General features: G+C 41.5%; 1 protein-coding gene across 1 annotated transcript in view; it reads left to right on the top strand.

Moving 5' to 3' along the window:
• Nucleotides 1–27,915, top strand: part of pcdh15b (protocadherin-related 15b) — a 265,006-nt gene that overhangs the window by 12,135 nt on the left and 224,956 nt on the right. Inside the window, exon 2 of the mRNA XM_072456250.1 lies at nt 22,277–22,442. Coding sequence (XP_072312351.1) covers nt 22,307–22,442 — 136 coding nt within the window. The 5' untranslated portion in view covers nt 22,277–22,306. The remainder of the gene's footprint in view (nt 1–22,276; nt 22,443–27,915) is intronic.

The raw sequence follows: 27,915 nt of genomic DNA, 5'->3' as shown, positions 1-27,915 counted from the left end.
TGCTGAACTACCACTCATTCCTACCTATAACATAGTATATTTGTGGTGTTTTAGCGCTGCCATTCAAGACAATAACATGTCCAATCATTTTTCTTACTTGTTAAAATCCACTTTGCTCTCAAGGCTGTTGCGTGCGGATGGTTGCCCCAGAGATCATGGGCTCAGCAGATTTGAAGCCAAACTCAGGTGACGACGTCTAAGTGGAGTTGGCAGCTCTGAACTGCGGTCACACTTTAAAGACTGTCCTGGGGCAGTGTGTCAGAGCGATGAGTAGGAAGTACACCATCGAGCATATCATTACCACCACTGGCACGAGAAGGGATCGCTTATTTGTCGGTTTGATCGTTTTAGTAAGTTGTATTGGATAAGGATAGAGATGGGCGATATATCGGTTCCAGTATCGGTATCGGCCACAGTCTGTTTGTGCAATAAATGTGTCTCATGAGTAAAAAGGGAACTAGCAAAGCTTTGTTGTTCACACAATCATGGGTGAATTAGTTTATATTCCAAATAAATAGTGAAAAGTTCATGTGTGGTCTTGTTGGCCTTGCTATGGATTTTTTAATTTAAATATTGGTATTGGCAATTATCGGTTATCAGCCACAGTAGCTAGCCAAATATTGGATATGCATATCGTACCATCCGTAGTGTAAAGTGGTCAGTGTTTTATTAATCCAAAGCATCCAATTTTGACTTTGTTCAACGGCCGTATGTTGTTGTAAACACATTCCATTTCAAGTGATGAACGGTGTAAGAATTGACTTGCTGTTATAAAAACCTCACTTTCACTAAAGTAAAAAGCAGTCAGAAGGTTTTTAAAGCTTTTGTCCAGTTGACAGAATTTAATTTCCTTTTGCTATGAAACCTACCTGGAAGACTGAGCGACACAGACCGCTCATAGATTGTAAATGACCCTTTGGCATCCGGGATTAGGTCTGCGTAGTCCATGGGTCGTCCAGCAAGGTTCTATTGAAAACTGAATTCTGAACATTTTCTAGAGTAAATATGTTTCACTACTCATCAAGTAACAGTTTTCAGGTAAGTCACTGGTTTAACTGCCTGAAGGGAGGAGCTCACTACATCGAAATTGTATCTGCATCCGTAGTTAGTTTGTTAAGTACATTGAAATACCCTGTCATTTAAATTTTACGTAATTGTTTGTTAGAAAAAAAGGTGAATCTTCATACTATAGTCATATTTACGATAGATATCATCTCAAGAACATTTCACATGCATAATCTCGTCCTGCCGTCAAGACATTCATTCACATAAACTTGTCCTATATAGGTAATTAAGCAGAAGACTTAATATTTGCTCACCCGAAATGGATAAACTGTATGAGCTGCACTCTTCCTCCCCCTTTTGCTGGAGCTATAAAATACTACAGCTCCCATTGTATCATGAACTTTTACATCATCACGTGTAAAACGCTTCCCTTGATCAAGAAATTAATCTACTTCTATCATTTTCAGAGCTTGTCCTGGCGTCATTTACATTCAAAGCATTAATTTATCATAGTTTCAGCTACAAACGAGTACTAATGATCTGCAAACTCTGATTAGTCCTGTTTTTTTCTTTGTTTTGGGTCTGAGGATCCGCGGTGTGTTAAGTTTCAGTCAGATATTTAAGGCAATGACTTACCAGAGCTCGGTCAGAGCCGAAGAAGCGACTTGGGTGAGTGACGAAATGTGTCCAGTCTTCAAAACGATTGCGCAGTTGAGAGAATTCAATTTTCTTTTGCCATCGAATGAAACGGCTTTATATGTTATTGACAGTGCATGGAAAGGAGTCGGCTCCACACAAATGGCCCAGTGTATTGCCTTGTAAAGTTGGCAAACAAAAAATATTGGCAGGCGCTTGTGTTATACCTTCTCGTGCATTGAACTGGTAGTTTAAGAGAGAGAAATCGATATAAATCATCATAGTGTATTTTATGAACCAGAGATGAATGCATATCGAAGGGAAGTTTGAGAAAAGAAAGTCACAGCCTAACTTCAAAACCAAAATAAGAGCTGAATCACTGAGCTGGGTGAATTATTCATCAAACCCCAAATTCTCATCAAACGCAACTTGTTCAACGCTTCATTAAAATGTGTATCAAATAATGATATAGCCAACGGTGATAAATAAATGAATAAAGCCAGCTCCTTAGCTGGGACTAATATTAGCTCGCTGTTGAACGAGTCCATCGAAGAGAAGTGATTTTGGGGGACAATTTTGACAAATGACGGCATCCGGCTGGTTTAATAGAAAAGCACATATTTGCTTATTCCCCGCAATGCTCTGTTTGAATTATGCATCTAAGAAAAGTCATTGATCACGCAGAAGCAATCCAATTATTTACAGCTTTGCTCCACATGCTGGAAGTGCAACGTAGTGTCCACACATTGCTAATGTAGAAGAGTTCGCAGAATTGATAAAATAATTTTCTATTCACGCCCTATGTGTATTCAAAATCTTTGTCCAAATCTGATTTTTTTGTGAGTTGTGGAAAAAAAAAGAGAGGAATTCACTCCAGTTTTGAATAAATGGCCCCAGAAGACCTACTTGATACTGTACATGTTGGCGTTTCAATCCATTTCAATCAGACAGATATTTCCAGCTCTTTCTTTCTTGGCTTTTTACTATAACGCAATGTTCCCAGACACTAGACGTCTCTGCATTGCATCCCTTATGGGGCTTGTCAAGGCTCACTAGACACTTGTGTTGGACAGATGCCACTTGACGTTCGCTCCCGTACGCTAGATTGACAGCTGCTTTCCTTCCTCCGAGAACGATACGAGCCATTGTTAGATGAGTTCACTTCTCACTTCAGGTCTTTGGGAATTTCTGCCAATTTTCAAGATGGCTGCATATGACGGCACGGCTGGAAATGTCAATATTCTCCAGAACTGCGAAATGGTTTCGGGGACAAGATGGTTTTTGGTATTCTGAGTTGCAGAGATTCCCTGTGGAAAATGTTACGCTAAAGTGGTGTTTAAATGTGCTCTGTGTGGCTTTTCTAATGGAGTTAGGAGCTATAAGATGAGGAACAGCTGAAAAACACAGGTTACCCACATGTTAAGAGTTTGGCCATGAGCAACTGAATCCTTGTGACTGGATTACAGGCGCTTTTTGAATTGTGTTTCAGCGGAGTGAGAAAGATGACATTGAATCTAAAAAAGTGCTTTATTGTGTGATTTTTTAAAGCTGCACTACCCGACTTTCAAACCACAGAAGGTGAAAGTATATTTAAAGGTCCCATAACATGCAAAATCGACTTTTCAGAGCTTTTAACCTTCTTACATTGCTATTTGTGCTTCATATATGTACCCAGAGGGTTTTTTTGATTGATTCCCGCAGTGTTTAGCTTTAGTACAGACTCCATCTCCTTTCCGCGAATCTCCAAACTGACGGGGGGTGGCTACAAGACCGCGTCATAACCACAGGCACGCGTCATCATCCTCTTTTGGGTTTTGCAATCGATGAAATACCTCATTATAGATGCAGACAGAGACAACATGCAACTCTGAATAAATAAAAATAAAAATCTTGGTCAAACTTGGCCACTAAATGCTGCTTTTAATAACATACTGTACTTCTTATTTTGCATCTATTTCTTTTAGGTCTAGTAAACACTGCGCATATATTTTCCCTAACGCGCATGTAAAATCTACACATTTTGGATGCACTGCAGGGACCACTGTTCCTGACGCAGCACCGGTTGAAGGATAGGTCAAAGGCAGAGGACAATTTCCCTGTGGCTACACTAAAGGCTAATCAAATCTAATCGAATCTATTCAAAATACATAGAAAGCTGCATCAATCCGTGCTTTTAAATTTCCTTTTGAAAACCCTGCGGCCTGCACGAACGGGCGGTTGGTTGTTTTCGTTGTAAACCTGTTACAAAGGAATAAACATGCAGGATAAATGACTTTCCCATTGAAAATCACAGAGCCAGTGCTGTGTGCAGATGCCCTGCTTAAGCACCACTTGAGCTGCTGGTCTGTACGTGGCTGTGGTATCCCGAGCCGCCAGTGTGTTTAGAGCCTTAGAAGCAGTGACAGGTGCATGGATCCTGGAGCATGGATCCTCATTAATTAACTGTTTCCATTTGACACATTTATTTCTACGTTACATTCAACTTCAAATATTACTCTCCAAACAGGCCTAATTATAGTTTCAGCTTGACGCTACAAGGCTGGCGGGCTTTGCCAAAACTAAGACATCTTTCCTATACCGTACTATTTGTGTTGACCTTGTGTCACAGGTTGTTGGCAGTGGCTATGTACTTGTCAGGCAAGCATCAGGTCCTGTCATCTCCCCGTCTTTACCCCCTAACACTACTGCATATACTGTCAGCCATCACACTTTTTACCTCGGTTGGTCTCCATGTTCCCCAGAGCCCCTTTGAACGACACATACAGACAGCTGACAGCGGCTGCCTCTCTACCATTGTCAGCCCAAATCTGCCACAAATACGCACATCAGCGGAATTGAAACCTGTGCCGCCGTGACATTAGAAGCCAAATCAAGCGATCGGAATGAGACCTGAGATTTATCGCCGTGCGCGCAATTGTGTGAGCATGAAATAATTGCGGAGCGCGGCGGGGTGAAGGCTATCAGACCGATCAAGCATGGTCCGCCGCTGGCAGCATGATCTGTCATAGTTAGCATCTACTTAGGGCCATGTTAACCACTAGCTATGGTTCATTATTCACAATCTTACAATGGCAATCCAACATTCACCAAACACACATCCGTGTATCAGAGCCAGCATCAAGTGTCTGTCACCTGCTGGAGTCGCGGGCAGTCAAACAGAAAGCAGGCAGGAAATGAACCCGTTTTGATACTTATTAAGCAGGAAATATGTTATTATGAGCCTATTGGGATAACTAGAGCAGAGACTGAAACAAGGTACTTCTCACTTAACATAAAAACAGATACATAAACATTCAAGGACTTACAAGTTCTAGGCCGATAATAGCCAATACCCAAACTGGGCCCAAAACCAGTATCGGTGCCTCCCAAATGCCAAATAACTGATAATTGTCTGTAAATCTTCGCCACTTAGCTCCACTCTAGTCATTGTTTTCCTGTTATTGACAATTGAACTGTGTTGTTCAGCTCTCAACGTACCAACTGCTGCTTCACACTCTTTGACGCCACAGCGGAAACAGATGGCTATAAAAGATCAAATACTGTATACTGCTTTTATAGAACTTGCATCACCTGCTCAGCGTTCAGAGGCAGACGGATAAATGGGCCGGACGACCAGTGGTTAGAGGGAGGCTGCTGGAATCAAGGACTTTGCCAGAGACTGCACTCAGTTATCAAGTCTGAAAGCATCTATATACCTTTACAGCATTTATGAGGCTATAACGGACTGCGGACGGTCTTTGTGGTCAACCTTTCTTGCGTGGTCATTCGGGAAAATAACAATCAAGTGAAAAACCCTTGTCCTCCGTCATGAAAGAGAAATAATTGCTTTCCGATCCAAAGAAGACAGAATGTGTTGGGCGACAGTGGTTTAATCCCAACTCCGACCACCAGTGTGCGCTGCTGTCACCCTGAGCCTTCTCTAGTTTAAAGGTGCACTATCTAGCCTTTCTGGGGGGTCCGTCACCTGCTTGTCTCTATATAAATGTAATAACATGAGCTTTTAACCTTGTTTCTTCAACATAATTAATTGCTGCACCTTTGATTTAATCCTGTATTATCATGCAACTGAGGCTCGAGTGCTCAGAAGATTCCTGTTCTCACCTACCCCCTATCCTACATACTTGTACTTATTTTTGTCTTATTTTTTGCAATTGCAACTGAGTGACACATGTAGGTTCTAAAATGTCTCGCAACCACATTTTCCCAAGTAAAAGCGTGTCAATTATAATCCTTTGTTTGTTACCTGAAATGCCAGTATGAAGAGGCGGAACAGAAAGTTTCGAACAGAAAGTCAGTGAACCTGCTTTTATTTTTAAGCCATTTTAGATTAGGTCTAGTGCTGTCACATGCCCTATTGTGGAACATTCCAGGCAACGTTGAAACATCTCCATGGAGACAAACAGGGGCGGGTCCTCCAACAGAAGTGCACCTTTAATCCCTCATGTTTACCTCAAATGAAAGGTTGCATCCTGTGTTGCTGTCCTCACCAGACCCCACGTCTTCTGTCACTCTCGCTACATTAATTGGAAAGGCTCATCCTTACTTTGAATGTATTTTGTATGGCCGTAGCTAATAAATAAAGGAATATTGTTGTGGCACTTTGAGAAACTACATCAAAACCTAATATTTCCACCTCGCTGCTTCTTTCTCCTTTATTGCTTATTCTCTTATAAGTAATACCCTGGGATATTTACTGTTCTCTGCGCTCCTCTTTAACTATTCATCTCATATTTGTATTGCTCTTTTTATCCTCCCATTTCTATTTTCATTGTGCTGCTTTACAGTTCTTTTTACAGCAAAAATCAATACTCTTTTTGCACATATTTGATCAAACGTACAATGTTTTTGACAGCACTTCCAATGTCAGAATATTCGGAAGGCAATTAACTTGTTTTTTGTGGTGAATACATGTTTTATTTAATGTATTTGTAAGAAAAAAAAAAAAAAACACAGATAAAAAGGAAACTTTAATATCAATGACATATCAAGAACATTTGTAAAACTAAAACGCTATATGATTCAAGTATTGTCTTCTTATATCGGCTATACCATTCTCTCCCCAAAAATAAAATATATTCTTTGCTGAGACATACATAAGTGGGGTTACACTGAGGCCTGTCTGTTCGAAAACAGTTTTCTTTATTTACCTATACAATTTCAGCTCCCAAACAAACAGTTAACCGTTTTTGTTTTGCCCTAAAAGTTAGTTATGGCAGAAAAGCGGCACTTCAACTTTTACACCGGAGGGTTTCAAAACTCCTGTATAATTCATGCTCTGCTCAGCTCTCCATTAGTATCTGTCACAGTCACACTACTTCCTTTGAGTATTTGTGAAGATTTGCATATTGGAGGTAGTACCCACATTTTAGTAAATTAGCATGGACCAACACAAATACATTGTGTTGCTATACATTTTAAAAATCAATTCAGTCAATTTTGTTAAATTTAAACAATCCGTGCATTTGATTCTACAGTGAGATAAACTGGTTGAGAGCTTAACTTTACTGACAAATCTTTAAGAGGACCAGTAAAACATCTTATAGTTAAAAAAAAAAAAAAAACATCTTTATAGTTAAAAAAAACATCTTTGTTTTTTTTATGTCCTGAAATGAAGTTATGACTTAGATGAATGGTGTTGATGCAAAGTGTGAACATGACCAAGAGTCCAACAACATAGTAGTCAACTTCCTCTATAATTAAAAATAGATTATGTCAGTCATGGTTCATAATATAGAATTCTGTTATAAGTCTCAGACAGATAATCTCAGATAAACACATAGGAATCAAATAAATAATTACATATTCAACAATGTCTAAATTTAAAGGAGATTTAAAGGCCCTTTATAGCCCTTGTGCTAGCTTCGGGTCTGGATGAAAACATTTATTTACTTTGCAAACACTATTTTTGAGGTAGCACAAGGGTTAATCGTATTATAATTGTTTCATTTTCTCATTTATGCACTAAAAGCGTAAAAGAGAGTGATCCTGTGATAGAAGACGTCATTGCTGTTTATTTACTGATCCTATTTTCCCCACAGTGATAAACGGCTTATTTAAAGGCACAGTATGTAACACAAAATAAACTAAAACAAAGGCTTTTTGTCTTCTCATTTTGGATTGACAGTGAGTGAGCTGCAGCTCCACAAACCTGACGTGATTGGCTTGGAGCAAAGTCACTTCCTGCTTGTTTCCATTGAAATGTTGTTTTGTTGGCTATAATATCCCGCCGTGTGACATAAAACATATCCATCGTAGCGAATGTTCTGTTCTTTTCTCTCTATTTCTATGGAACACACAGGTGACTTTCTACCTCCAGTTACATACTGTGCTTTAAAAAATCAATCACACCTTGCATACTTATTATTTCACCTGCAATGACCACTCTTTGTTTAGTGTAGCTCTTTTTGCAAAGCAGTGAAGAGAAAGAAGGATTCATAGTTCTGCTGCTGGGTAATTGCTAAGCACCTTTCACACACCCGACTTCAAACAATATGCACTAAGCCGCTCCAAAACACGTTTGAAAAGTGGAACGTGACATTCTCCAACTTGTACTTGACAAACTCCCGCCGCCCACTCCTGCCACATCTGTACAACAACATTCTACTACAATCGAGTATTGGACATAATTTACACAAATCTGTGCTGCAACGTCTTCAATCCCGGTTGTTATTAAGGGTTAAAGTTCAGATGTTTGCTGCTAACTTTGTCCGAAGTTAAGTGCACAAAACAAAATTGTCTGTAAAAGGTTGAAAGCTGTTTTCTTCAGTAGGAAAAAATGAAAAAAAAGCACAATTTCTCGACTTGTTTTTGGCAGCGCGGAGCTGTGAACGACATAGTTTGGAGACAGACGACTTGCTGACAACACAAACAGAAAGCAACACCAAAAAAACCATCAGAGAGAGAGAGAAAGACAGATGTTGGAGATGACACTACAAGAGAAATATTTTTACATCTGAGAAAAATGCATGCGAACATAAGCAGTGACTGTAAAGAGGAGTTATCAATCAAACTCTGACAGAGAAAGAAAAGCTGTGTTAAGTTAAAATAGTGCATCACCTCTGACTGCGCATTCTTCTAGTCTCCCATTTGCATATGCTATTTTGGACCAATTGATGAGGGGAATTAATAAGGTTATTTTTAAAACGTTTGGCACACATGTTTTTACTGGCTTTGAAAGAGTGTTTAATAAAGATAATGATTTCTAGCTCTAGAGATGACGTTACATTACATTTTTACCTTGCACAGTCAATAAAGCTCGATGTTTTTACATCAAACCGTTTTGATTAGCCCAGTGTTAAACCAATAGAGATTTTAAGATGCTAAGTACAAAACTTAGCATTCATTTAAAACATATTTCATTTTTTTTTTTTTTTTTTTACATTGTTTTGGAAAAAGTGACTGCTTAAAAGCTCTAATCCAAACCTAACCCTAATCCTGTCCTTATTTTACCCTATTGTGAAAAAAACGTAGTCTCTAAAATAGACGTTGCCTTCTTTTTCTTTGATTTATTATAGAATTTTAGCATTCTACATCTCAAAGACATAATCTTAACCCTAATTTTAACCAAATAAAGAGTCCTAAACCCAAAACTTCTTCTAAATATGATGAATATTTTGCGCCCCCAGATGTGTCCCAAAATCCGGCCATTTTTTCACGTTCCTTCACGTCCTTCAGATACTTTTCTCGTTGACTTTACTAGAGTATAAGTATCTGCACTACATTTCTGTCCTGGACTGAAAAGTAAAAGCAGTTTTTCGGCTCAAATGACTCAAAAAAAAGGCTTGATCAAAAAGACCAGTGGAATATCTTCTGAAATCTTTACCAACACCATTTAATTGTTAAAAAAAATCTTTGAATTGTTTTTATGTTTTAATGTTAAAGTACGTTTTTAAAGGTGTAGTTTAATGTCTCTAAATAAAAGATTTAGTAATGGAATATTTGTCCTTTTACTTGAGTACTTGTTGCTCCTGTATCTGTACTTTCACTTCTTCCACCACTGCCAACAAAACCATACACACAGAAGTTACAATTTGAGATCAGAAAAAAATAGGATGTAAACCACCTGCTCATTTTGTTTTGTTTCACACTGCACCAAACAAGAACTGCACTCTTGCAACTGCACACAACAGAAAATACTTTTTTCAGAACAGCTTCCATTATTCAAACCAAAATATAAGACAATTGTCATTTGAAAGGATTTAAACGTTTTATAATGACAAGTTTAAGGAGCGAATTCCTAACAAACATTGATACAGTTTAACCTTTTTGATTTTTAAATTTGATTTTTTTTTAATCATCCAATTCTAGAATGCAACACAACCTATTCACCACACGATCGGCAATGTTTATCCAAATATGCTTTGATTCATGACATGCCATTTGGAATAAATTAAGACCTTATAGGTAAAGTTGTCAGTTGGTCTTTCACTAAATTGGCCAATGGCCTTTACCATTAGCAGATAAAGAAGAGTTAAAGAGAAACTGTTTAATCTTGTTTAACCTTTATTACCATATTACCCTCGCTATCTGTAAAGATAAAATGGCATTGCATTTTATCACCAGCATATACTACAAATTGATTCACAAATTAGTAGGAATTGCTGCCCAAGTAATCAACACATAACACATTTTCCTGAAAGCAAATGTACGAGACTTAATTGATATTGTGGCCAGTAAATTCCAGACAAAAAGGTCCAAGGCAGTCGGGAAACTCCACACGCATTATACAGAGCGTTTTCAATATGCCTGACCACTCCTCTGTAAAGATGTGCGATAGGGCTTCTACGAGAACTGTATGTGAGATTTTCACGGTAAAGTCGTTCAAACGCATAATAAAAATCAGCAGCGGCTGGTCCATTAAGGGCGCTGGGGCGCGGCCCCCCTGTCAATCTGCCAACTACGTCAATTTCTTTTGTGTCTAAAAACAATATAATTTATTCAAAAATATCTTATATTCTTATTAGTGTAAATGTCCATCCATCCATCTTCTGCCGCTTTATCCGGGGCCGGGTCGCGGGGGCAGCAGTCTGAGCAGGGACTCCCAGACTTCCTTCTCCCCAGACACTTCCTCTAACTCCTCCGGGGGGATCCCGAGGCGTTCCCAGGCCAGCCGAGAGACATAGTCTCTCCAGCGTGTCCTGGGTCTTCCCCGGGGCCTCTTCCCGGTGGGACATGCCTGAAACACCTCCCGAGGGAGGCGCCCAGGAGGCATCCGGAACAGATGCCCGAGCCACCTCAGCTGGCTCCTCTCGACGTGGAGGAGCAGCGGCTCTACTCCGAGCTCCCCCCGTGTGGCCGAGCTCCTCACCTTATCTCTAAGGGAGCGCCCAGCCACCCGGCGGAGGAAACTCATTTCGACCGCTTGTATTCGCGATCTTGTCCTTTCGGTCACTACCCAAAGCTCATGACCATAGGTGAGGGTAGGAACGTAGACCGACCGGTAAATAGAGAGCTTTGCCTTTCGGCTCAGCTCCCTCTTTACCACAACGGTCCGATGCAGCGACTGCATCACTGCAGCCGCTGCACCGATCCGCCTGTCGATCTCACGCTCCATCCTTCCCTCACTCGTGAACAAGACCCCGAGATACTTGAACTCCTCCACTTGGGGCAAGGACACCCCACCCACCTGGAGAGGGCAAGCCACCTTTTTCCGGTCGAGAACCATGGCCTCGGATTTGGAGGTGCTGATTCTCATCCCAGCCGCTTCACACTCGGCTGCAAACCGTCCCAGTGCATGTTGCAGGTCCGGGTTTGATGGAGCCATCAGGACAACATCGTCTGCAAACAGCAGAGATGAGATCCTGTGGTCCCCAAACCGGACCCCCTCCGACCCCTGACTGCGCCTAGAAATTCTGTCCATAAAAATTATGAACAGAACCGGTGACACAGGGCAGCCCTGGCGGAGTCCAACATGCACTGGGAACAGGTCTGACTTACTGCCGGCAATGCGAACACAGCTCCTGCTCCGGTCATACAGGGACCGGACAGCCCCGTACTCCCGGAGCACCCCCCAAAGGACACCCCGAGGGACACGGTCAAAAGCCTTCTCCAGATCCACAAAGCACATGTGGACTGGTTGGGCAAACTCCCATGAACCCTCGAGCACCCGATGGAGGGTATAGAGCTGGTCCAGTGTTCCACGACCGGGACGAAAACCACCCTGCTCCTCCTGAATCCGAGGTTCGACTATCGGTCGGATTCTCCTCTCCAGTACCTTGGAATAGACCTTACCCGGGAGGCTGAGGAGTGTGATCCCTCTGTAGTTGGAACACACCCTCCGGTCCCCCTTCTTGAACAGAGGGACCACCACCCCGGTCTGTCAGTCCAGAGGCACGGTCCCCGAACGCCACGCGATGTTGCAGAGACGTGTCAACCAAGACAGTCCTACAACATCCAGATACTTTAGGTACTCAGGGCGGATCTCATCCACCCCCGGAGCCCTGCCACCGAGGAGTTTGCGGACAACCTCAGTGACTTCAGCTTGGGTGATGGATGAGCCAGCCTCCGAGTCCCCGGTCTCTACTTCCTCTTCAGAAGACGTGACTGAGGGATTAAGAAGATCCTCAAAGTATTCCTTCCACCGTCCGACGACATCCCCAGTCGAGGTCAGCAGGCCTCCACCCGCACCGTAAACGGTGTTTGTGAGACACTGCTTCCCCTTCCTGAGGCGCCGGACGGTTTGCCAGAATTTCTTTGGTGCCGACCGATAGTCCTCCTCCATGGCCTCCCCGAACTCCTCCCAGGCCCGGGTTTTTGCCTCTGCGGCAGCACGAGCCGCGGCTCGCTTGGCCTGCCGATACCCGTCGATGACCTCCGGAGACCTACAAGCCAGAGTGGCCTGATAGGCCTCCTTCTTTAGTCTGACGGCATCCCTTACTTCCGGTGTCCACCACCGGGTTCGGGGGTTGCCGCCACGACAGGCACCGGAGACCTTGCGACCACAGCTCCGAGCAGCCGCATCAACAATGGAGGCGGAGAACATGGTCCACTCGGACTCAATGTCCCCAGCCTCCCCCGGGACATGGGAGAAGCTCTCCCGGAGGTGCGAGTTGAATACCCTACTGACAGAGGGCTCCACTAGACGTTCCCAACAGACCCTCACAATGCGCTTGGGTCTGCCAAGTCTGTCCGGCTTCCTCCTCCGCCAGCGGATCCAACTCACCACCAGGTGGTGATCGGTTGACAACTCTGCCCCTCTCTTCACCCGAGTGTCCAAGACACGCGGCCGGAGGTCTGATGACACGACAACTAAGTCGATCATTGACCTCCGGCCTAGGGTGTCCTGGTGCCACGTGCACTGATGGACACCCTTGTGCTTGAACATGGTGTTCGTTATGGACAATCCGTGGCTAGCACAGAAGTCCAATAACTGAACACCGCTCGGGTTCAGATCGGGGAAGCCGTTCTTCCCGATCACCCCTCTCCAGGTGTCACTGTCATTGCCCACGTGGGCGTTGAAGTCCCCCAGTAGAACAACGGAGTCCCCGGTCGGTGCACTGTCCAGTACCCCTCCCAAGGACTCCAAGAAGGCCGGGTACTCTGCACTGCTGTTCGGCCCGTAGGCCGCCACAACAGTGAGAGACCTGTCCCCCACCCGAAGGCGGAGGGACGCGACCCTCTCGTTCACCGGGGTAAACTCCAACACGTGGCGGCTGAGCTGAGGGGCTATCAGCAAGCCCACACCAGCCCGCCGCCTCTCCCCGCGGGCAACACCAGAGAAGTGGAGCGTCCAGCCCCTCTCGAGGAGATGGGTTCCAGAGCCCAAACTGTGCGTGGAGGTGAGGCCGACTATATCTAGTCGGTATCGCTCAACCTCCCGCACAAGCTCAGGCTCTTTCCCCCCCAGCGAGGTGACATTCCATGTCCCCAGAGATAGTCTCTGTGTCTGGAGATCTGGTCGCCGAGGCCCCTGCCGTCGACTGCCGCCCAGATCTCTCTGCACCGGCCCCTTATGGATCCTCCTGCGGGTGGTGGGCCCACGGGAGGGCGGCCCCACGTTGCTCTTTCGGGCTGTGCCCGGCCGGGCCCCGTGGGGTAAGACCCGGCCACCAGGCGCTCGCCATGGAGCACCCATCCCAGGCCTGGCTCCAGGATGGGGCCCCGGTGACGCCGATCCGGGCGACGTGAACTGCCTTGATTGTGTCGTCGTCATAAGAGGCTTCTGAACCGATCTTTGTCTGACCCGTCACCTAGGACCTGTTTGCCTTGGGAGACCCTACCAGGGGCATGAAGCCCCCGACAACATAGCTCCCGGGATCATTCGGGCACTCAAACCCCTCCACCACGTTAAGGTGTCGGTTCAAGGAGGAGTAGTGTAAATGTGTAATATAGATATATTTGTGGATACATATTATTATTTTACACATAGTGTAAATGTGTAAAATAATAATATGTATCCACAAATATATCTATAAATAGATATATATGTATACTTTGTTTGCACCGTGTGGTCTGCTGCCTGGCGCAGCCTGCGTCACTTTTCTACGTAGCCGTGGGGCGGTTTGAAAAAAAAATTGTGTTAAATGACACAGTTTTAAAGTTTGTATGGTTTATGTTAAATCATTGCTTTTATTTTGGAAAGACTGAATCAAATTGTATGCATGCATGCATGTATGAATGTATGTATGTATGTATGTATGTATATGCGTACATATGTAGGTATGTACATATGTAGGTATGTATGTATGTTTGCACCCCATCACCCTATGTTGAAATTGGCATTACAAGAATGGTTGGACAAAATGCAGCTTTAAAACTTCCTCCTACTCTTTTTAATTAACTAAATGTTAATATTGTTTTGTTTTATATTTTAGTAATTTAATATTACTCAATGAGATATTGTAGATTTTTTTTTTTGTAGAAATTGTTACTAACTAAGGCAGCAATGATAATGGAAGATTTAATGTTTGGATTTTCCCTCAAACTCGTAGCACTTTGCTTGAGTTTGGGTTTGGGCCCTGTATTGTCATTATTGTCTCATTATCCAGAGTGATCAGTTTAAACTCAAACCAGATATCAGAGCTAGATCCAAGCGAGTACTTTTATTTGTTGGAAGTAGCAATGCTTCTCTTGGCTCTGGACAACATCAGAATTTAGTGTCACCATTATTATGCATCATGATTTTACAATTCTTCACAATTTTTGACAATACGACAGAAACACATCACTACATTTTCTGAATGTTAATTTGACATAAACAGCCGGATAAAGAAGCATTTTACTTTTACGTGTCGATCCAGTTCTTTTGATTGTATTGCAGAAAATAGCTTGGCATTTGTCCGTTCTGTAGTGCAGTTTAAACACTCACAGTCATACAATTGTCGTGCTGGTTTTGCTGTTCCTTCGCTTGATGTCGTTCCCTTCAGTGCGAGCCCGTTCATATCCGTTAAAGTGTTGCAGTGTTTGGGACAACCTCTCCCGTCTCCCCCTCAGTCGCACTCTAATCTGCTGTTGTGACTCTTATTTTAACTCCGGTCCTGTCAATCCTAGTGGTTCTGTCTTTTGTGTTCGTCGCTCTTCATCCCATCGCCTTTGTGCCGCGCCTTCTCCACTCCTGCGCCGACCGTGTTTCCTCTTGTCTCCTGAGGAATATACAAGTTTTTGAAGTTCAAGCAGAGCCAAGTGCCTTCAGCCCTGAAACACGCTCGTCATCGCTTCACGGTTACCCAAAGCTTACAGCATGGCCTATTATTGTGCAAGGCAAGCGAGGGAGCGTTTCATCAGAGTAACTGAGGTTTGAACTGACTTGTAGCATAAAATCATAATCAATAGAAAATACATGTTGCACAACTTTGATGGGTAGAGGGGTTTCATCAGGAGCACTGATTCATGTAGGACCACATTCTGATAAAGTTGTTAGAGTTAGAATTAGGACTGGGCATTATTGACAAAAAGGATTGCCTCAGTTTTATTGTCATCTAGAAAACAATAAAATGTATACATCCAAGCTAAATGTACTCAAATTGCCCCTTGAAACATGGAAACACTTGAAACACTTGAAAAGCATGTGTTCTTACCAGCATTTTTCATATGAAATGTGATAAATTATGAATATTAGAGCGAGGTAATGATTCCACATTATGGAACGTTCCAGGATTTGTTTACCTCTACATTCTGTTTAGTGCAATGTCATCAGAATCAAACTGAAGTCACTGTTTGAATAGCTTATCGAGTTTAAATATTTATGAGAAAGAAAATGTTGTTTCACTCGAGATGAGTCCATTTACGTTCTAAAGCCTTTACACCTTGAAAATATGCTTTTGTGTTGACTGAAAAAAATAACTGTATTATGACGCTTGAATATAATCTAATTTGCAAACACGTTGCCAAAAAAAGAATCGTAGGTTGTAATCTCAGGTTGTTTGTGTGGTGTGACTTGCTGCATATTATGAAGTATTCACTGTCTTATGGCAAATGTTCTGCTTTGGATTAAGTGGAAAGGTTTTCATTAGAGGTGTGCACCGTGTGTAGTGTAGCCAACACTTGTACTCAAACTTTACATTCAAATATTATTACTGAAGGAGAAGCAGCGAGCAATGACCCAATTCATTATTCAAGTAAGTTAAAAGTCTGTGCAAAAAGTGCAATAATTTTGCCTAAGTAGAGAGTGAAAATGCTCATTGTAAGCCACATTCTTTTATTTCATTTTTCAATTTGGATTAAAATGCACTTCGATAAATAACTCTGCTTGTCATAGATTAAGATAATTTACCTTCAAAATAAAAGCTTGAAGATGATTAATTACCAGAATAAAATAAATTAAAGACAACACAGCAGATATGGAATAAAATGTGATGATGTATGTTTAACCATAGGTTATTTTGATAAAAATGTGATAGAGTAATCTAATATAGTGTTCTGACTAGTTGATATATTTCCACTATGGAGTGACCTAATCGTCCTTGTGAAAAGCTCAGCATCTCCTGGAGCTGTCAGAGCAGACCTCAGCAGGAGGAGAAGAGGACTGGGAAGTTCACTATGACCTGCTCTTCTGGCTTCAATCTTGTCCACTTGCTGTTGTTTTTGGACCAATTGGCTGGTGAGCAGCCAGTGTTCTAAGCATTGACACTATGCCAGTGGCACGCTATCAGGGTAAGCAGTTACCAATTCACTAAAATGACTGTCTGAACTGGCTTATTTGGATGTATTTCAGAACAATTTAAATATTGTTGTGTATGTCTGCTGCTGAAGCACTACAGACCGCTGCACATTACTACATGGGAAGCTTGGTTCTTCTTATCCTGCCCCTTTTCATTCTGTGACCGTGTTCCGAGGCCCATTCATACTCCGCTCTCTAACATGAGCTTTTTCAAACCACACTGAATAAACCTGTGTGGTAATCCTGGATGTTTGCAAATTGTGCTTAACTGAGCATGTGCAGAGGAGAAGCGAAGCAACTGCAGCGCCAACTTTCAACAAGCAGACTTTAAATCTATCTTTTAGAGACAAGTCTTTGTTTGTTCCTAAGCCTCTGTTTATGTTTCTTATTATACGTTAGTTGGAAATACAGGCAGTATTTTAACAACAGAGCGGCAGTTTGTGTAAAGAGTTGAAGTGAGACTATTCAATCCATCCAGTTGTTAAAACAGGTATGGTTGTTTAGCTCAGTAGGATAGATGATTACTTTTCACATGGGAGGCTTTGAAACCAGGATTTGAAGCCATCTTTTTTTATTTTTTCCCTTTTGTGCGCAAATGTTATGAACAAATACTGATGAACAAACCAGGTCTGCTTGCCCATCCATAAAAGTCACCGCACTATGCCGTGGACTCCATTATTGTCAGCCTCCTTAATGATGATGGGAACAGCCACGGTCTAGTTGTTGATGACTTTGCTCATTGGTGTGAGATATCCTACCTACAGCTAAATGTAGCAATAGCTAAAGACATGATTGTGGATTTTAGGGAGAAACCTCACAAGCAGAAAGTCTCTTTAATTAAAGATCAGACCATTGAGCAAGTGGAATCCTAAAAGTACCTTGGGACCACCATTGACAGGGAATTCAACTATCAAGGACAATGAGGCGGTGTGTAAAGGGTCAATGGCGACTCCACTGTTTAAAGTATTGATAGAACCCTAATGATTATGTTTTATCGTGTTTTTTTGAAACAGTTGTATCTTTTTCTATAGTGTCAAGGTTTGGTAACTCTGAAACTGAGAAAGTAAGTCGGAGCAGTCACAACTACACATGGGGAAGTAGGCCTGTCCTAGGTGTATGTTTTAGACCAACTAGGCTGTGGCAGAAAGACAATGGCAATTTACACTCCATTACCTACCTAACCATAGAACCGTACTATTTAAAATCATGTAACCTCTGGCTTTGACTTGAATTCTTGGGGGGGGTTGTCCTTGATTATCTTCATTGCTTTTAGTTTGAAGCCAAGCAATCTTTGTCTCTTTATTTCTGTTGAGCTTGATTAAGCAAAAATAGATTACTTTGTACACAGACCAGTTTAGACGTAATGTGAATGTAAATGTGATTTATTATTTAGGCTGCAAATATTCTGGTATTTCAAATTTTTTAATGTTATCAACATAATGCTTTTGTCACAAGAGTTAGTGCAGTAAACTTTAAATGTTGGTAAACTTGGTGTCCGTTTAGCCTTAATACTATGTGGTGCATAAAAGAGATACTTTTTCTTGATTTTTAAATTGTTAGTTTTTATAAACCTAGTCAATGAAATTATAAATGGGCCTGAACTCCAAGCACAAAGAAGTCCAGTTGAAAACGTTCTTGGCTGAAGTGGCGAGGCAAATGTTCCGATAATGGCCTGAAACCACCAAAAGGCTCGAGCTCAAGGTGAATCTCTGTTTGTCCGATTGGATAAAAATCACAATTTGCCTGTGTGCCGGTGTTAAGCTAGGAAACTTTTCTTCTCCCTGTCTGCTCTCCTCCCTGATAGCACCACCGAACCCCTGCACGGCGTTTCAGACTGCGATGATGAATGTGTAAAACTCAATTATAGGCAGTTACGAGCTGCCAATGCCACGATGGGGCTCTCAACGTGTGTCCTTCAAAAAGATCTGCTTCAAACCACAATAGTGATTGGTGGGTTTTTCCTTTGGGATTTGGGTTCAACATCACAATTTGCCCAGCCGCTCAGCAGAGAGGGCTTTTGTAATCCGGCAGTCACAGTGATGTCTGCCATGGGGACATTCACCGATCACTTTTAATTAACAGGTGGCAGCGTTTGCATAGTGGAAACCGTTTATAGTTTTTTTTCAACAGAAAAAGCGGGGGTGCTGTGTTCAGAATTAGATTTTTAACACAATCACCAAAATGGTTCTCAAGACTGAGGCGAAATAAAGATTCATGCGTTTGTCTACCCAAAAACCTCTAATTGATTTGTATAACACATATCACGCAGCGGGCGAGTGAAGATTTATGCAAGCCGTCGTAGACATGAAGTATTTTAGACTCTGCCTTATAATCAGTTTGAAAGAGCGCACGCTGGGGAGGATTTGGGAATCAAGAGGGGAATTTTAGGGACATTTCGTGTCCTTGAGCAAGGCACTTGACCACTGTGCGCCAGCTGTGGACCGGGAATACGTAATGGGTTCTCTTTTTGTCCTCATTTCACTGCACAGAGAAATGATCTTCGGTGGATCAGCACAGAATGCATAAACTGGATATATTGCCTCAAGTGAAAATTGGCTCTAAATGAATTAATTTGCTTATTTTAACCCAGAATTCTTATTTGCATTTTTACTTGATTATTATGTTCTATAAGGGGGTAGTTTTTCAACTCTCTTGCCCTCTGTCAGACCAGCAAATACACACATACTTTAGTTACTCTCCTGTTTGCTTCTTTCATTACTCTTTGGACTCTTAATACTTGTTGATCAAAACAGTTATTTTCACACATTTTATTTTGACAGTATGAGTGCTGCGACCGCGCCCTGGTTAAACAGGAAAACATCTCTCCTGTCGTTGCTAAGAGATCATGACTCATTTACTACACATAACACGTTTGCTTCCTCCCCCTGCTACATTCTTGTCCTCCAGTTCGTTGCCCCTGTCTCGGGTTTCTTTTCTGTAGTTCTATACTGCTGACATCAAACCAGTGCAGCATGTCGTCGGAATAAGTCAATTAAAAGTATATTCAGTTCAAATTCAGTTAAAAACCTAAAATGATAAAGAATGGTATAATACATTTATTTGGACTGTGTTAGTTTATAATTTTTCTAATGTAAACTTAATGTATAATGTGAAGTAAAGTTTTCTGAATTTGAATCTAAACAAATGGTGTTTCTAGTCAATTTGTCCCAAGAAAAAATATCAAAACACTATTCTGAGGCCCATTTGAGAGGTTATGGATGTACTGTAGCCTAAATAATAAATAAAATGATGTTAAAATGTTGTCATCTGTATAGTAGTCCAGTCTTGACATTATTTTAAAGTTGCAGTAAACAGTACGAACTAAATATTCACTTATTAAACTCAACTATTTAAGTTTCTGTCAAGACGTTTCTGATGATTCCTCGTTCAACTCCACTTTAACAAGCTATCCTTTCATTCATTTGGAGTTGTATTTGATATCTTGCTGTATGAAGGTCTGGGAGTACTTTTATAAGTGGCGAAAGTGAAGAGGTGTAGCTCAAGCCACAAAGTAAAGTCTAATTTAAAGAAGCTCTGTACTTGAATGACCTAAAACTTCAAAGAATCCCTCTCCTTAACTCTCCATCTGAAGATGTAAGGGCTAAAGGACACACACTTGCACATACAAGTACTAACAGCACCTCAATTACTTACAAAAAAAAAAAAACCTGTAATTACATGTAACACAAATAGTAATGCACTTTTTAACAATTTAACAAAATGTAGGCTGGATGTAATTCTCAGTGTAAAAGCTTTATGACTATATAACATGACTAACAGATTATGTTTTGATTGTTATGTTACACAAAACTATACTTACAAAGATATGGTGCGTTCACAGTTGCACAAAGTTAAAAAAAATGGCACTAAACCCTGATCTAAACATGGACAATCCTCAGAATTAAACTCATTCCAGGACCAAACAAGAAAAAAACTCCACTTTGTCAAGTGTAAATCTAAGTGCATTTTCTTTATGTTAAATGTCACGTAGCGATCTGATACGTCCCCGGAACGTCTTGTTGCTTGAGACGTTTGTTGTAACGTCGGTGCCCCAGCTTCAGGTTTGTTATCAACTGTCGCAACTCTCTTGAAAGAATGGGGTGCTTTGAAGCGGGCCGCGGAGACGGATCAAAGAAGCTCCATTGTGGCAGCGGTTCCATTACACACGAGTGCAAAGTAAATAGAACATGTCAGCTCTTCATATAGGAGAAAAGCAATAAAAATGGGCTCTTGAACATGACTGTGGGCGTGCAAAGGTGTAAACAGGTTTTCTATATGCGCTGCATGTTCAAACTCTTATGTTGTGTTACGGATCAAATAAAATAAAATAAAGTGTGGGTTTGATGTGCGCCTGCGTCCTTCACCTGTCTGTGTCCATGGCGATGGTGGTGCTTTGTCCAGAGTGTTTGACAGTATGGCATAAAACTATAGCTAGACAAGAAACAGGTCAGATTGGTGTTGGAAGGCAAAAACACCTATAATTGAATAAATGTAATACATCAATGCAATACTATGCAACATTCCAGGCAAAGCAGTAAATCAGTCAATAAAGAATTGGGATTATTGAGTGTCTGCGTGATGAAGTCACGCAGTTATATTTTCCATGATTTTCCATTTAGCCAGTTTCAACTCCTTAACGCTTTAGCCGATTTCAACAAGTTAAACCTCATTACGATCGCTTTCACAGTAGTATGTGTGCTATTACTTTTGACATTTGAACAACTTGTACTTTTTGCAGAATTTTCAAAAATATTACTACTTTTTCCCCAGTGAAATAAATGGGGCATTATTCAGTGTCTGCGTAATTCTTTAGACTTTGTTCTTTAGACTTTTGTGACGGAGCCAGTTGAGAGAGAGAGAGAGAGAGAGAGAGAGGGAGAGAGAGGGAGAGGGGGAGGGAGAGAGACGCAGACACTCTAGCAATGGCAAATTATCTAGTTCAAGTCATTATATAATCGTACACACTGAAAAAAATAATTGCCAAATATGTTATTTCAGTTCAATCTAAAAATATCTGAGTGAATGAATGTAAAAGCTGTTATGTTGACTTATATGTTATAATAAGTGTATTATTAACTTGGCAATCAGTCAGAAAGTTTTAGTTCACATACCGGATGAATTGTGATCTATTAGACAATTTTAATCGTTATTGTGATGTTTCTTCTCACTAAATTTGAATATTGTAACATGGAAAGGAGGTCGATAACTCCCCACAAAAATATTAACATACTGTACCTTAAACGTACAAATGCATTTTATAGGTTGACTGATCTCTAAAGAACTGCAAACCTGCATTTAAGCTGTGTTACAGCCTGTACTTCTGCTCCGAGCCCTGGCAGCTGTCATCCTTCAACTATATATGACTAATGTATACTTCTACACCGCTCACGAAAACCCTCACCGCGGTCTTGAAAGCAAGTACCTGAATAGACTGCGCTCGAGTTCCTCTCCACTTGTGCGACATTACCAGACGCTGCCGCATCCCTGCTCGTCCAAAACAAAGACTTGTGATTAATCTGTCTCCCCTGTTTTGTGCAGCTGGGTGCTCTGTGAGGCGCACTGCTGAAGATGGTCCGAATGCACTTAATGAGGCCACAGTCCCGGGGCCGGGTCAAATGCCAGAGAATAATTGGAGCGGGAGTCCTTTATGTGCTGCTGCTGCTGCTGCTGCTGCTGTCAACCTGCCTGGGACAAGACTCGGAAGGTAAAGACCGACTCTTTCATGATTTCCTGTTTTGTCAATATTCTATGTTCACAATTTAGGCAACAAATAAGATGAGAGATAAGATAAGATATGTCTTTAATGTCCACACATGGGGACATTTTGGTGTAACAACGCAGGTAGATACAGGGGGAAATGACAGATAACTGAAGTTTAAAAAACACTCTTAATAGAAGAACTCTTGTAAACAAAACAAGCAAATCTTGGAATCTACTAATTCTGTTTCGTCTGTTTTATTATGACCGCTATTTTCCGCATTCAAAGCACACTTTAGCGTCCACAAAATGCACAATTGTCACTGAAGATAAAATTGTAGCAACAATGTTGTGCTTTGTTGTACATGTACTTTACCAAGCAGCAATTTTATTTTTGACAAATGTTTTTTTCTGACAATATTGTGTCAGTCCAACAGAAATGTGTAAAAACATGTCGTCTTAATCATCAGACAAATGTGACATATCAGTAAAATGAATCGCTCCATTGCAGGAATTCTTTGTGCTCTTTTTACGAAGAAGTTCACTTTTTTTCATTTTTATTTTTAATCAGCTATTTCTGTGGCATTTCTCACTATAAATGATACACTCAATTTCCAAATTCTGCACGCCTTCAAATAAACATTCAAATGTATATATTTTACTCACCTCTACAAGCAACACATATTTAAAATTGACTTTGGCTTAATCACACAGTCAAAAATGCTAAGTTTTACGAATTACTATTGTTAAATTTGAGTAGATCGATATTTGAACCTGAAGAACTTTTTTGGGTCATTAGCCAAATAGAAACAATGCACTTTATAACTTCCTCATTAAAATAAAATCCTTCGTCTCGCTGTCTGCAGTTCTCAAAGTGATTTCCTAATTCTTCCCTATGACAATAAATGAAAAGCACTTGAAACTGAGAAGTGTTGACTTAACTGCACTGGAAGCTGAATGAAGCAAGCTGCAACAGGGATGAAGTCATCACCAGTGGGAGCGCTCAGCCTAACACTCTCTCCACTTTCTGCTCAATTTGTCAGAATATTAATATTCCATTTAACTCTTGGTCCTTGAGAGATTTATCTACTTGGCATTTGGCTGTCAAGAGCCTCAGACGAGGAAGACACAGATCCGGCTGATGGTGTGTACTCTTTGGCCCGGTAATTTTGTGATAAAGTTGTGCGTAAGTTTAGGAAATTAAGATTGAAACACAATCAAAACTGGTGATGGATTTTAGACATAGTGATGTAATGGTGTTCACAATCAACCTCAAAGTACTATTTTGGATCCACGCTCAAATCTATTATTGTATTTTCCGGACTATAAGTCGCACCAGCCAAAAAATCCATAATAGAGAAAAAAAGTGTGAAAATAACAAATAATATCATAAATAAGTCGCTCCGGAGTATAAATATAAGTATATAAGTCGCACCCCAGCCAAAACAATGAAAAAAGGTGCAACTTATAGTCCGGAAAATACGGTATTATTATTATTATTACAACCTGTATTTATATAAGAGCTTTCATTTGCAAAAGCGCCCTGTTAACACAACATAAAACAAGTTAAACAAATACACAGATACACAGATAAAGGCAAGGCAAGGCAAGGCAAGGCAAGTTTATTTGTAGAGCACATTTCATACACAAGGCAATTCAAAGTGCTTCACACAGCAGGAAAAATGCATTCAAATCACAAAGAAATTACAGAAACAGAAATACAATAAAATTAACTAAATTAAAAATTATCAATCCAACTGATTTTCTAAACTAATAAAATCACAAACAAAAGAGAAGAGTGCAAAGATAAAAATTAACTACAATAAAATTAACTAAATTAAAAATTATCAATCCAACTGATTGTCTAAACTAATAAAATCACAAACAAAAGAGAAGAGTGCAAAGAAAAAATCCTTTCAGTCATATGCGCAGCTAAACAAAACTGTTTTTAGCTTAGATTTGAACATTGTCAGAGTAGAAGCCTGTCTCACATCTTCAGGAAGACTGTTCCAGATTTTAGCTGCATAAAACTGAAACGCAGATTCCCCATGTTTTGTCCTGACTCTGGGCACCAGCAGGAGGCCGGTCCCTGAGGTCCTCAGAGTCCGAGACGGTTCATATGGCACTAACATATCCAAGATGTACTTTGGTGCTAGGCCATGGAGAGACTTGTACACAAGCAGAGCTGCTTTAAAGTCTATTCTCTGAGCCACAGGGAGCCAATGCAGAGACCTGAGAACAGGACTAATGTGATCATACTTCCTGGTTCTGGTCAGGACCCGAGCAGCAGCGTTCTGGATGTACTGCAGCTGTTTTACAACTCGTTTGGAGAGACCAGTGAGCAGGCCGTTACAGTAGTCTAATCTACTGGAGACAAACGCATGGATAAGTCTCTCTAAATCTGGTTTTGACACTATATTTTTGATTTTGGCAATGTTTTTTAGATGGTAAAAAGCTGCTGATGTTATTGATTTGACGTGGCAATTAAAGTTCAAGTCTGAGTCCATTATTACCCCCAGATTTCTAATTTGGTTTGTAGGTTTTAGAGCGAGACTCTGGAGGTGACCGCTAACACTTTCTCTTTGTTTCTGTGGGCCAAAAACGATTATTTCAGTCTTGTCTGAGTTCAGCTGGAGAAAGTTGTTTTGCATCCACACACTGATCTGTTGGATGCAGTGACAGAGTGAATCTACTGGTCCATAGTCACCTGCCGATAGTGAAACATAGATCTGAGTGTCGTCTGCATAATTGTGAGAGGACACATTTTCACTGCGTATCAACTGACCCAACGGCAGCATGTAGAGGTTGAACAGAAGGGGACCCAGGACTGACCCTTGGGGCACTCCACAGGTCAGGGTCATGTGGTCTGAGACACAGCTACCAATTTCAACAAAGTACTTCCTGTCTTCCAGATAGGACCTTAGCCAGTTTAGGGCAGTGCCAGTGATGCCCACCCAGTCCTCTAGTCTCTGTAAGAGGATCCCATGATCGACAGTGTCAAAAGCAGCACTCAGATCTAACAGAATTAAGACTGAGGCTTTGCCCGTGTCAGTGTTCAGGCGGATGTCATTTGTCACCTTGACAAGAGCAGTCTCAGTGCTGTGATGAGGTCTAAAACCTGACTGAAAAACATCAAATGAGTTGTTTATTAAGAGGAAATCTGTGAGCTGTTGGTAAACAACCTTTTCAAGGACTTTGCCCCAAAATGGCAGATTAGAGATGGGCCGGTAATGACTCAGTACTGCGGCATCAAGACTGCTCTTCTTTAGGAGAGGCTTTATGACCGCAGTTTTCAAAGACATTGGGAATGTTCCAGATTGAAGCGACATGTTAACTATGTGAGTGAATGGTGCTAACAAACTGTTCAGCACAGACTTTAGAAATTTGGTGGGTAACACATCAAGGCAGCATGTAGATGAACTCAGACTGGTGATGATCTCATGGACAGTTTTGTCAGTTACTGGTGCAAAGTGAGTTAGCTCTAAGTGTCTTGGTGGTTTTAGGGTAATTTTTTTGCATTGTGGGATTTATAGCATTTTTAATGCCCTGAACTTTGTCATTAAAGAATAATGCAAACTCATTACACTTGGATGTGGAAATGAGTTCTAACGGCAGCTGAGCTGGAGGGTTTGTTAATCTGTTTACTGTGGCAAACAGGACACGCGAGTTGTTACTGCAGCTTCCAATTATTTCAGAAAAATATCTTTCCCTAGTTCTACATAAGATTAGGTTGTACATATTCAGCTTTTCTTTGTAAATCTCTTTTTGAACCTGGAGCTTTGACTTGCGCCATTTCCGTTCGGCCCTGCGGCACTCCCTTTTCTGTGCCCTGACCGAATCATCATTTCTCCACGGCGCCTTCTGCTTATTTTTAACCATTTTAGCCTTTATAGGGGCGATGGTGTCCAGAACATTCAAAACACTAGATGTAACAGAGTTCAACAAATCATTTACATTAGAACATGAGACATTTTCAAAGTTTATCATTTCCATAAACAGTGCACCTGTGCCATCACTTATGTGTCTCCTCTGAACAACTGCAGGACCAACCGGAGGTTTGGGAGAAACAGACAGGTCAAAGAAGACACAGAAATGATCAGACAGAGCAACATCGATCACATTAACATTTGAAATATTTACCCCCTTTGTAATTATGAGATCTAGAGTGTGTCCTTTGCTGTGGGTGGGGCCTCTCACATGCTGAGTAAGACTGAAGGTTTCAAGGACAGCATCAAGCTCTTTAGCGTTTCTGTCACAAATATTATCAACATGCACATTGAAATCACCTGTAATGACCAAACCATCAAAGTCTGTGCATATGACTGAAAGCATCTCAGTAAAATCATCCATAAAACTTTGGCAGTGCTGGGGAGGCTTGTATAAAACAATGAAGAGAATGGATGGAGACCGTTTTAGCTCCATTTTAAAGGATACATACTCAAATGATGAAAACACCCCAAAAGACAACCTGCGGGTAATTATTTCATCTCTAAAGACAGCACAGACTCCACCCCCTTTTTTGTTTTCTCGTGTTTCAGATTCAAACTTAAAGTTGGGTGGAGCAGATTCTATCAGAACTACATTTCCTGTGTTTTTGTCAAGCCATGTTTCAGTTAAAAACATAAAATCAAGATTATAAGAAGAAATAAAATTATTAATTAAGAGAGATTTGTTACATAAGGATCTGACATTTAGCACAGCAAGTTTCAGACTAGTTTCAGTGAGACTGGGCTTTATCTTTTCACAGGGAATATGAATCACATTTCTCAGATTGGGCCTGACTCGCATTTTGTTTTTCCATCTCTGTGATGATGTGACTACAGAAATAGCACTAGGGGGGGCTCTTTTTACATAGGGCCCCGGGTTTGTTTGATTTTTAATGTGACAATAAGTCCCGGCAACGCTGAGACCCAGTGCATCCTAGCTATGGGAGATACCAGGTGAAAGGCGAGGGGGGATGGGTGGTGGGGCTTTTGTTGGTGTAGTCGGTACTGACATAGCCCTTGCTATATTGGGCGTGAGTGGAGCCATCTTAATGCCTGATTTGATCAGACTTTCAAAATGGCTGGGAAGGCCCATGGGTGAGAGTGGAGATGAGAAGGAGAATGATGAATCTTTAGTGGGAGTAGATGTTGCAGGGGGAACCCAGGGCTGGTGTGAAGGCAGGGGCGATGACAGGGATGTTGTTGGGCTTGTCACAGATGGGTCCAAGGCCTTTGAAGATTGTTCCTTTGCTGGAGGCGGTGGAGGTGAATGCGGAGCAGCTGGAGCTGAATCCTTTGCTGGTGGTGGTGGAGCAGCTGCTGATGAATCCTTTGGTGGAGGCTGAGGTTGTGGTGCTTTTGATGTTGAAACATTGGCTCGGTCTCTGGCTGATGGAGCAGGAATTCTTCTCTCATTCCTCTCTTCTATAACTATCTGCTCAGGACCCTGTCCAGGCCCAGTCCAATGCCTCAGAGCGTGGAGCAGGTTCTCTGTCA

The sequence above is a fragment of the Eucyclogobius newberryi genome, unplaced genomic scaffold (assembly GCF_026437365.1).
Source record: "Eucyclogobius newberryi isolate DKJ021-1_F unplaced genomic scaffold, fEucNew1.0.hap1 SCAF_20, whole genome shotgun sequence".
Classification (NCBI taxonomy): Eukaryota; Metazoa; Chordata; class Actinopteri; order Gobiiformes; family Gobiidae; genus Eucyclogobius; species Eucyclogobius newberryi.
The sequence above is the reverse complement of the archived record's forward strand: the minus strand, read 5'-3'. Positions and strand labels throughout refer to the sequence as shown.